This window comes from Cydia pomonella, chromosome 27 (assembly GCF_033807575.1).
Source record: "Cydia pomonella isolate Wapato2018A chromosome 27, ilCydPomo1, whole genome shotgun sequence".
Classification (NCBI taxonomy): Eukaryota; Metazoa; Arthropoda; class Insecta; order Lepidoptera; family Tortricidae; genus Cydia; species Cydia pomonella.
The window spans coordinates 6,627,953-6,640,552 of NC_084729.1; the positions used below are offsets into that span (position 1 = coordinate 6,627,953).

Sequence of the window (12,600 nt, forward strand, 5' to 3'; positions counted from 1 at the left end):
TATAATAATCGGCCCCAAAGACCGTTTGTGTGTTATTTGTTTATCTGGCCGAGTTTCCCGAGTTTCTCCGTCTGGAGCCCATCCGGGCGGAACGCGGAGATTAAATTTTAAAAGCACATTTTTTGGGTCGATTGCAGCCTCACCTCCTCGCCAATGTAGGTATTATAATTCTCCCTCAATTGCTCAAAGATTAACTGGAAGAGATCCCTTAAAGGGATAAGTTCGCCTTTGTACTAATGATGAGTGTTTTATTTCCTGTTTTGTTTTCGTTTCTGCACATTCAAGAGATTTTACTACTACTACTACTACTTTATTACATAAGAAAGATTTTTTTGTAATAATAACCTGTGATTTAAATTTAAAGTTTTTAACCCCCTCCCAACTTAGTCGCCTTCGTAATAAACGAATTGCGCCTAGCTTAGTAGTCAGGCGGTGGAAAACACTGCCAATGGCGATAGGCCTGAAAGCCTCCATCTTTTTTTGACAGCGCGCATAGAGACGCTCTGTAAATGTAAGGTGGTTGCTGGATTCAACTGGCCAGTCTGGCCATGCACTGATGTATGGTTAAATATTTTAGCAACCGATGAAATAAATCCAGTACCAGCCTCCGCCCGAGTAGAAGTCGTTGAAATCGTTCAACCCTATTCCCCCTAAGTTCAGCGCTACAACATTTGAAGAAAATGTTTTCTGATCTCAAGATCCCACCTACAACGGTTTATGCTGTAACTTGTTTGTCATAAGGTTCAAGTAACGGAAATGTTTCCTATTTATAAATTGATCTATGAATGGACTGGATTGTAATCGTTTTATTCCAATCGTCTGTTGCAAGGATCTGTTGTGATTCTGTGAGTCATATTGAGACTTGTGATCCACGCCACGACAACTAGATATGGAAATAATTACTCCTATTAAGTATATAGACTGTCATTGACATATATATCTAAGGACAGGCCTTACGGGCACTAAGGCAGTGTCTTACCTGAGCGAATAACTCGCGAACGAATCCTTTGATACCTATGGAAGTGTCCTACGTGGGCGATCTCCGAATGCCGTTGGGCCCACGCCCACGCATCGCCCACGTAAGCCGCGCTGTAAGATCGGCGCTAGTTCAGTGGTGTCACTCTCAAATTCGACCCAATCGTGCAGTCTAACTGAACTAGTTGCAACCAATCGCACGCGTGGTGCGAACTCATCAACAAATCGCGTTGCGGCGTTAGACTGCACAATTGGCTCAAATTCGTGTGCGTGACACCGCTGTACTGGCCCTATTCTTATTGTCCTTGGTCCGTCCTTAGATATATATGTCAATGTAGACTGTAGATACCTGGTCATCTCTCTCATAATATTTTTTAAAGTATTCATATTGATTTTAGTCAATTAAGGTCACGTTGTCTGGGGCTCAACCGTAAGACATACGAGTTTAATGGACAACTTATTCAATTGTACGAGTATAGTATACCGTACTCTTGCGAAAAATATACCAATTTCAAACGGGATTTCTGCGGCTATTATTATGAGATTATTACGTATGTTATGCGTAATGGTGCAGTATTGTGACAAAGTGGTTGACTCATGGCCGAAATGCCAACTTCTACAATTCGTCATTTTAATTTTCTGTTGCTATCACTTCCTGGAGTCAAATGGATCCCTTAATTTTGTCTAAGAAATTAAATGATTCAGAGCAGTTTAGAAAATCAAAATGTTGACCAAAACTTACACGTGCTAATTATCACGTTCGAATTCAAGGACCGAGTCGATAATACTTCGTATATTTCTTAAATTATTATAAAGATAAAGATCAGTGGTAAGAATAATACCTACATATTAATTAACCAAAAAAACTTGGTCCCTGAAACCATACTGTACACATTAAACTAGAGTTTTTTTTACGATGGATCCGTCGAGGAAAATTTAATTAAACCATTTGTGCCATTTGTCGCTTGAATCGCCTGATGAATAAAAGGTCAAAGTTCAAATAACTGTAAATAGTTCGTTGGAATTGATTTTTTTACAGTTCAAACAAGTTTGATGTTATTTTAGGTCCAAATGGGCGTTTTGTTGATACTCAGTAAACAGTAATTACTCTAGTTTTACTATTTTTACTCTACCACGAACAAAACCGTAAGGGGAAAGAATCAAAACGATTTGTGAAACTGGGTGAAGCTTGCCACCAATCTCTGAAATGATGCCCACGACCATTCTATCAAGAGTGAAACGACAAAGACAAGTTTTTTCGAGTCCACTTTGTCTGAAAGTATTAGCAAACCCTTCAGGGCAAAACATACGGTTTGACGCATAATATATGTTGATAGAAAAAAAAAACCCTTTGGTCCGTTTTCATAACTATGGTTTTCGTAACTGGCTGCCAAAGAAGATTAATTTTTCCTATTACCTAACATAATACTTACGAGGTGGTGGGCAAACTTTCTCCATGGGGGGCCAAAAAGTTTAAGAGGTTTAGAAATTTAAGAGGTGGGCCATAAATGCAGCAAAATGCATTTTGATTTGCGATTATCGTGGGCCAATGCCATATACTAATTATTTCAAAGGACCGGCGGCGGGCCGAATAAAATCCTTCCGCAGGGCAGAGCTGGCCCACGGGCCGTACTTTGCCCACCACTGGAGTAGGTAGTCAATTGAGTAAAAGGCGTCAGTAAGGGTAAATGCGTCTTTAAAGATTTCTTCCAAAGGGAACACTCACCACACTGAACTTTTAATGTAGACGGCTATACGTTTCGAGGATATCTGCAATAGACGCATTTATCCCTCGGTTGACCTGAAACGATTAGAGTTATCTACGTGCTTACTGCGCTGCGAGCCCTTTTTTATTTTTTAGAAAAATAACGAGATATTTCATAAATTATTTAGGTTCAATGCGATAGAATCAGACCAAGATAAGTTGGCAGCGATTTTGACAGCCTAGACAGTGCAAGTGTTATTTTAAACGGCAAACATCTATGAAATTATGACATTTACTTAACACTTGAATACGCTGGGCTATCAAAACCGCTACCAACTTAGTTTGGTCTTACTCTACTCTATCAAGCGTTTAGCAAATCGATTGTCGTGTTTGATGCGTTAAAAAAGGGGAAGTGGTTAGCCGAATAATAAAATTAAAACAAAAACATTAGCCTTTTTATTCGTAGTTTCCATTGATAGCGGATACAAAATATTTCCAAGAAACGTTACAATCATCTCTTATTTATTCGTTATCGAAATAACAGACTACACATTTCCTAGAAATCAAACCGAAATACGACGCAATACTTACGGAAACGCTTTTATTTGGATTCGGTTGCTAAGCAGGCGGCCCCGATTCTCAACACAACATACCTAACACGGTCAGTCGAAACTGGAACATATGTTTACATAAAATCATTGGATAACTTAGCGAATGTATAATATTTTTGTAATATGTCACAGTTCAAGGATTGCAAAATATGTGCCGAATAGGTCTCGAAAATCGAAACAAGGCCATTGTTCCCGGGGGAGTTATGGATTGTGTCAGTAATTCATATGAACCAAGTAGTTGTAAATGAGTTTTACTTTTAAAATACTGACGTTTCATAATTTATTAATAATATAATAATATAAATAATTTGGAAAATACAGGGGTATCGGCACCGAGTACAATTTTATTCCATTCGGTGTCGAGACCCTTGGTCCGTGGGGCCCTGGCGCTCTGAGTCTCTTCAAAGATCTGTCTAAGAGTCTCAGAGACGCCACAGGAGATCAAAGAGCTGGCAGCTTCCTCGCTCAACGCATCAGTCTAACGATCCAGCGAGGAAATGCTGCCAGCGTCTTCGGTACTATGCCGCAGGGGCCATTTTTATATCTATTTTAGTTTTATTTTAGATTTAATTTAGTAATATTTTAGTTTTAATTTATATTGTGTTTTTATAATGAATAAAATATTGGGCTTTTTCTATATAGATTTTCTAATAAATAAAAAGATAATATAAATATTATAGCCGTTAAAAATATTTTTAGAGAATTTTCAATCGTGGCGGAATGGCGAATAGGTCTGTGCCCTCGATGTCTAACTTGTCAAAGAATGACAATATCCACTCCACTCCACTCCAGCCTGCGGCTGTCGTGCATCTAAAGACCTCTTTTTCTTCACCAAATTTTCACTTCCCCCCTCGGCCCCCTCGTTGCACAATGTACTATTGTCTTGTCCTTGTCTAGGCTTGTCAATATTGATTCCGAGAACATGGTGAGCATATTTGTTCACCCCGGCTCTAAATCCGGAGGGTAATAGGATTATGCCCGTTTACGTCACACACGTGTGTTTCATTTCATTTCATTCATTCAATAACTCACGCACCTGTAGCCGTCCCACGAGTTGACACTTGACGTTTACGTCGACTGCGTAAACTCGATCGCATGGATATATTGATGTGATAGAGAGGGATCAAGTTCACGCAGTCGCTAAAAGTCAAATGACAACTCGTGGTAGCGTGCTGGTCTGTATTTGCTATACGGTTTACCATAGATTTATTAATTGTCCGGTATAATAATAATTTAGCCCACTGCTTGGGGCACAGACCTTCAGGATATAAAATTTAGTTGTCACCACGAGACATGGCGCCGTGTGTAACGATAACGCCATTTACCTACTTCACCTGTACTTTGGGCTTATTCAATAAATAATTTGGGATCAATAATAGTTATTTGTTTTACAAGGGGGCAAAGTTGTTGTTTAAACGCCCGTGCTAATATTGATACTCGAGTAAGCGAAAGATTCCAAAATTGATCGAGAAGTGGAATCTTGAGGGTTGCAAGGAACACAAAAATTTTCACCACACCAACCCGAAGAAATACTAACTGTAAGATATCAAACAAAATCCAAACAAATCAAATTCAAAACATTAAATATTTATCATTCAAAAAAGTCAATTTTGCCAGCTAACATAAGGAAACAACTCAAAATTTGCATCAGATTACTTTGCCCCACATGTGGATAAAATGCAACTTTCTCATTAATTTTTGAACAATCAAGAGAGCCTTTACAAACTGGTGTGGTGAAATAAATATAGCTTTCAACAACACTTCAACTTGGCAGACGAAAATATCTTATCGGTTATCGGCTATGGTATTTGACCGATAACTAATATTTAGGCCGATCATTGTGTATAGGTAGTTAATAAGGTAGTCGTGATGCTGGCTGGATGCTGGCGACACCTGTCTGCAGTGTATCCTTAAAAAACCGGCCAAGTGCGAGTCGGACTCGCACAGGAAGGGTTCCGTAACATTATCTATAAAAACAGTCACCCATCCAAGTACTAACCCCGCCCGACGTTGCTTAACTTCGGTGATTAGATGAAAACCTCGAGATTGGAAAGAAATATTTATTTTATTCTGTTTTTTTAGTATTTGTTGTTATAGCGGCAACAGAAATACATAATCTGTAGAAATTTCAACTGGCTAACTATCACACACAGGACAGACAGACAGCGGGGTCTCAGTAATAGGGTCCCGTTTGACCCTTTGGGTACGGAACCCTAAAAATAATTGTCAAAGACAAATTGGTACCAAATATTTATTTTATTATGTTTTTAGTATTTGTTGTTATAGCGGCAACAAAAATACATCATCTGTGAAAGTTTCAACTGTCTAGCTATCACGGTTCATGAGATACAGGCTGGTGACAGACCGACGGACGGACGGACAGCGGAGTCTCAGTAATAGGGTCCCGTCAGATCCTTTGGGTACGGAACCCTAAAAATTAAGTATCTTGGAACTTTGTAGCATTGAAATAGAGTTGAAATGTGACACCCCTGTTTTTTTCTACCCATCAATAAGTATCGCATTAATAACTGGGCTATAACCGCGAAAATCTAAGTTCGTCAATTGTGGGCATTTTTCTCTGTCACTCTAATTACGTCTTAGTAAGAGTAAAAGAAAAAGATCCCACAATTTGCGATTTTCGGTTTTCGCGGTAGGTAGTTTTTAATCCGACCGTATTTTTTCTTTCAGAACTCCTTCATTTTACCGCACTAGTGCGATCGTTACTTACTTACTCCTCTGGCGCAGCGACCCAAACGATACGACGACGAGAACGAGCGACGTCTTGGCCTCCAACGATCGATAATTAATTAGCATATTACGTAACGTGACGTAACTATGTCGAAAATTCAAATGACCATATGTACTGTAAAACGTTGTACGATACACATGCGAATAGGTAATTCGCAACTCGTGTCAATGTAAAACACTCCCTTCAGTCGTGTTTTAATTTATCACCACTCATTGCGAATTTCCTGCTTTCCGCACTTGTATCGTAATAATACATTTCGATGCTAGTGCGGAAAGTATGTCATTACTTCACGAGTAGCGAGATACTCGCCTACGGCTCGTAGCAAGACTCGGGACGAGTGAAGAATGACATTTCCGCACGTGTATAAAACGACGTTTTTTAAACAGTTGCGAAAAAATAAGAAAAACAACAAGTACTTTTTTATGCATGTTCTATAAGACAGAAAAAAATTGTAAATATAAAATATTATACTATTATTTATTACCTAAGTATCGTAATTTACGATTATTTGTGGATCGTATCAAAGAGCATATAATCACTACGTTTTAGATCGTATATTTAAATTGTATGAAAACAATATCGAATGTTGCCTTTGGAAACTTAAAACATTCTTGCAGTAAGAAAAACGCCTCTGCTTAGACAGGCGTTTCAGGAGCTATTCCGTTCCATTCAGACAACTTATTAAGAACGGTTTTTCAATATTCAATATTGAAAAAATAAACGTGTTATAATGATGAAGACTTAAGTAGTAAAATATGAAATATGCTTATATTTATTATTTTTACATCAACATGATTTTTATTGCTCATTGCTCATATATTACATTGAATACAATTTTATGTTGATTACGACTTTTAATGGAAACTAACATTAACACACATCAATAAGTAGTCATGAATTGGAACAAGTGGAAAAGTAAAAAGCACTAGTTCGCAAAATCCTACTTTCCGCACGCTAAACAGCTACATAAAATAGCACTTTTTGAGCATCTGTATTAAAAATAACTTTAAAAATGTTGCTGTTAAGATAACAGGCATAAGATATTACAACATAACGAAATAAAGACAGCAAAATGTATGTAAATACTTTATTACAATTTTATCACTCTACTAAAACATATGCAATTTCGGTTCTAGTCATTCTCATACGTAAGTATAAATAAGAGATCCAGCTTACGAACATTAGTCAAATATGTGTCGTTCCAAATAAAAAGTACCTTTATAGCGATAGTATGGCAAAGAACTTGCCAGCCAGTAAGGATCAGGAAAATTATACTCATCCCTTTCTTTTGGGTGCTAGTACTAGCGTAGGACAAAGACAGTACGATTCTCTCTATGTTTGAAATCAGACAGTTCTGGGCCAAACTATAGCAACATTAGCAACTCAAGGACTCTTTTTATACGGAACAAACATGCCAAACCAGGGGGCCTACCGCGAAAATCGAAGTTCGTCAATTACGGGCATTTTTCTCTGTCACTCTAATTACGTCTTAGAGAGAGTAAAAGAGAAAGATCCCCGCAATTGGCGAATTTCTGTTTTCGCGGTAGGCCCCCAGACTCCACCACACACGAGCTGATTTTTTTAATAAATATAAAGCCTGGATCTATAGTCGGTAAAACAAGTTTGCCAGTAGAAAAAGGTACAAAATTCAAATTTTCTATGGGACGATAACCCTTCGCGCCTGCATTTTTTAAATTTGCCGTTTTTTTCTACTGCCGGAAATGGCTTGACAGACTACACTTACTAGTAAAGTTCGGGAAAAGCTTCCGGCTCTGAATTACTGGAAAAACAAACAAACAACTCGTGTGTGGTGCGCTTAATAAGTAATTTAATCCATCTCTTTCATTTCTCTATTTTTAAAATTGAGTGAAAGAAATAGACAAATGCGTTTTTCAGGCGTTGCAGAACACTATGGGTAAAACACGAATGTATAATATATATAAGGTGTATGATGCTGCAAATACCAAATGGAAAGGAATTATATTCCATAAACAACATTCATTACAAATATTCTCTGACGCGAATATACGTATTTATTAACATAACTACATACATAATTACAAATTCTTTACTTTAAATTAGAATACACCTTAAAAAAGAGCTTTTAAAAAGTTGACGCGTAAATCTATGCTATGATCACACGAGAGTCAAATAAATGATGCTTTGTTCAATAAAATAAAAAAAACACTATGATACAATTAAAAAAGTATTCGTTTAACAAACACAAACCACTACTGGGTTTTTATGTTTTCAATCATAAAACCATAATTATAAAATCAGTTCTTGAAAGGCGCGCCAAAATAACACTCGTATTTCTTTTAAAGGAATGTTTGACTCATTCAGCCAGAACATTGTCTACGATTTGATTGCAAAAGAGGAAGTTAGTAGAAAATCATATTCGTATCTAAGGCGATAACCACATTGTGAACACGATCTGCCACAATGAGTAGTGTGATTAAACAATGAGTAGGTATATCAGTTGTTGACTAAAACGCATCCTTGCAAACACACTGAGGCGCAAGGGACGATTGACAATCACTTCGCTAAATCACACTGTGTGAATCATCTATGGCATTCATATAATACTTGAACTTTTAATAATAATAGTAACAAAAAAGACCACATTCATTTGTTTTTTATGCCTTAAAAAACAATAGAGAAAGCCCTGTTTGTTTGTAGAAAATAATTATACAAAATAGCAAAGTTAATACTAATATTTGAGTTGAGCATACATACAAACATTAAAACCTCCTGGATATTTTAAAAACACTGTAATTAATACTTTTATTTAAATCTATATCTATATAAATCTACTAGATTAACAAAGTTGGGACATAAGTACATTAGATACTATGTTTTTTGTACATTCTATTTCTGATCACAATAATGAGATGGGTTTAAAAAATCTAATATTTCAAGCTCAGAGTCCGTAGCAAAACCGCCAAATCGTACCCTCAACACGCTTCATTGTCAAAGCCTCTATGCTTCTACAATATTCAAATGATAAGCATTATCACATAGAAAACAAGTGCAAATTGGGCGACATGAACTAAATCTGAATAAACTGGTCATCTTGCTTGCGCTTTGGCTGTCATCGTCAAGGCCTGGCCGACCTGTACCCTGTCACCGGACACAAAATCAAATTTGAATTCCTTTGGCGCTTCAAACAGCAGAATAATCGTACTTCCCATGTTGAACTGGCCAAATAACTCTCCTTTCTTGATCGGCAAGTCTCCTAAGTCAGCTTCATCGATTCTGTTTCTCCCTCCTTTAGTGTTTGTTCGTAGCTCCGGATCGGCATAGATTTCTATTGAACCAACATTAGTTGCCCCTACTGCCGTCATACTAAAGAACCCATGCTGCCATTTACCAACATACACAGCTCTTTCATTCATTGTAAAAAGCCCCGGGATGAGACGAGCCATCCAAGGATTAACAGATAAAAGTTTTCCTGAGAAATGACGCCGGAAATTTGCTGTCCAATCACATGGAGAATGGAATCTATGATAGTCACCGGGAGCCAAATAAATAATACATTGGTGTAGAATATTATTCTTGTTAGTCAACAGTGAGTTGTAATAATCTTTATCCTTCGATTTCGACCATTTATTTTCACCTAAGAATTCTTCTAAACTATATGTTACCCCTTTAACTTGTTCAATCTTCTCAGTATCTGCTGGCCCGCAGTTCAGGACCACGCCGTCGCAAGGGGACACACAAGCGACAGGGGAGATGATTCTCGCACCCTCGCGCAGGGGCCGGGCAAAAAAAGCTGCCAAACTTTTGTAATATGTGAGATCAGGTACTGCCGCGTCGTTCAGATTCACATTAAATACTCTAACGTACGTACCGTAGACGAAGCTGCGGAGCGACGTCGGCAGCTCACACGCCGCCAGGTGTCCCCATATCCGACTAGTTATACGAAACGGAAACATTTCGTAAAATTTGATTTCCACTTTCGACACTTCATAGTTAACGCTCGCGCGGATGTAGCACCAACCTACGTAAATAACGCTTCCGAGAGGCACCCACCGCGTAATTATAGCTCTCAAATTCATCCATTTATTCCGTTGGAACTGAGTCGCGTTCTTTGTTTGATTGTGCAGCGTCGATGTCTGCCGGAAAGGTCTGTGTGGACGCAAACGCTGCTTGAACATCGGGTTTATGACTGGAAGGCAGCTACGAATACGCGTGGGCGGAAACATGTTTGCACACGCCTGCCTTCCGCCCGGTTTTAAAATAAATTTGTTTATCGGATTATTTTCCCGAATTGATTTAATTGCGCAGACTAGAAACGTCCGATAACGAGGGCCAAGGCCGGACAAAAAAAGTGGTGGGACGTTTTGAAGCAAGCTTCCCTTTATCTTTTAACAAAGTAATAGATATCATGACGCTCATAAAATATTCACACTGATAAACTAGAACCGTACCAAACTATTTCTAGCAATTGTAAGTCAATAAAGACGATTTATTGATGAATTAATAATGGACCATGATGTTAATAGATCATAGACGTATTGGACTCTAATTAGATCCAATTTGAATGAATTATTTAGCTTTAGGTTTCTGAACGTAGATGTGAGCTGTCAAATATATGTCAAAGTAGACTCCATCAGTGGGGCGACCATAGATACAATATTTCTAAAGATGGAGTGTAATCCAGCTGTCACAGTAGCGACACACACACAAACAGCCACATTTTATGTACGATTAACAAAGAGTAACCAAAAATTGTGGCCAAATCGATAAAGTCACATTGATAAATTATCGGCATTTTTAAAATTTGGATTAGCCTGCGGATGATAGTAAGGAGTGTACCACAATTTTGCCCCGTAGCTTGACACTAGGTCCTTGAACTCCTTCGATACAAACTGCTTACCGTTATCGCATACTATCACGCTTGGTACGCCATACATCAGAAATATGTGCTCCTCCAGAATCCGAGATATAACTAAAGATTTTCCATTTCTTAATGGAAAGAGGAAACAGAACTTGCTAAACCAGCACGTGATTACCAAAAGCATTGTATTTGCCAGTATTTATTTATTCCCGTCAGAGTAGGGGTATTTTAACAACATTCTTATACTTGGTTATCAATAATTTGGAAGTGTGTAGATTTTTTATTTTGTAACAAAAAGCTTTTTAGGGTGCAAAATTTGAGTATGATTGCAATATGCTGCGGTCGACTGCATTACTGCAGGAAATGTCAAATACATTTGTCATTTACCATTTACCTAAAACAAAATCTATCAAATTTGTCTACAAAGAGCACATAATCACTACGTTGTTTGTCTATATAAAAATGTATCAATAATTATCCGTTCCGTAGCGGTGCGTGGCAACCACTGCTAGACACCAAAATTGGTCCGGACACCGCACCGCATGTACTTGTAAGATTCAAAGATTTTATTTCGTCGCTGTGCTTACAAATGTGATTTATGACGATTTTCAGGTTTTAATGCCATTTTGAACCTTATTTCTATACGCACATGCTCCAAAAACAGCGTGGAGATTATTTCGTTATTTAAGGATTTAACAAATGTAGGTATGTGACGGCCATACTTTGAATGCTCTTCCTATAATCGCTAACTGGAATAAATCACATAACTACATTAGCTTAGCTTTCTTGAGCAGCAATATATAAGTGCGCCTGCTATGTGAGTCTTGCCACATAGTGATATTTTTGTACTAGTCATTGACGAGTTGCAATTGGTCTGTTATGAGTACTGCGTGGTCTGCGTGTTTTAATAGTGGGGCCACTATTACGCTGATATTTTGTTTGAGATTAGTCTTCTATGTTTTTTTCGTTCGCTGCGAAATAGAGATAGCGCTTCGAAATTAGTTTCCTTAAATTGTTTCAAGAGGGCTGTCTTTTGCTATATATTTACTTTACTCCTTGAATGGTACTGAAGACTAAGGAAAGAAATCTCTATATACCAAAAAGTGTCATCAAAAAACCTTAAATAGGTGGCGCTACAATACCTAAAGTACTCATAGACATACAATATAACCTAGCGCTACTCTAGAGACATTTGGAACTATTATTTATAGCTGACAGCTGGACACTTTTGCAACAGTTCTATCATAAGATCCATACTGAAGATCATGATCCACACTCCATACTGAAGACGTTCACCGGATTGAACTTACTGAAAAGAAAAGAATCCTACTTATTAAAATAAAAAAATAAAATAAAAATCATTTATTTCAGATTTGTTTAAAAATCCATAGAATGTTAGTTTTAAATTATATCATTATGTTAGTATTAGATTAGATTACATTAAATTAAATTAAATTACCTTATAAATTATTACAGATAAGTTACAAATTATTAAATTAAATTACAAAATTATTTAATGAATTATAAAATTATTTTACATTAAATTAAATTATTCTGTTTTATCTTATTTTCATAATTAACTAATTTTATCATTTTACCCTCCCCGTTACAATCTTTACCCAGTGGCCCAGAATGGGGCAGTCAAGGCGTCCAGCCACCATCTTCAGGATGACATTACCACTACCTCTCACTCGTCTCAGCAGAGAGGCAATCCTCTTGC

The 12,600-nt window shown here is 37.4% G+C and overlaps 1 protein-coding gene across 1 annotated transcript; it reads right to left on the minus strand.

Annotated features, from left to right (window-relative positions):
- Positions 1-7,113: 7,113 nt before the first annotated feature.
- On the minus strand, positions 7,114-10,535 carry LOC133532680 (phosphatidylserine decarboxylase proenzyme, mitochondrial). Its single transcript, XM_061871444.1, has one exon. It carries the CDS (start codon positions 10,243-10,245, stop codon positions 9,109-9,111), a length of 1,137 nt encoding a protein of 378 aa, XP_061727428.1. The 5' UTR covers positions 10,246-10,535; the 3' UTR covers positions 7,114-9,108.
- Between the last annotated feature and the right edge of the window lie 2,065 nt (positions 10,536-12,600).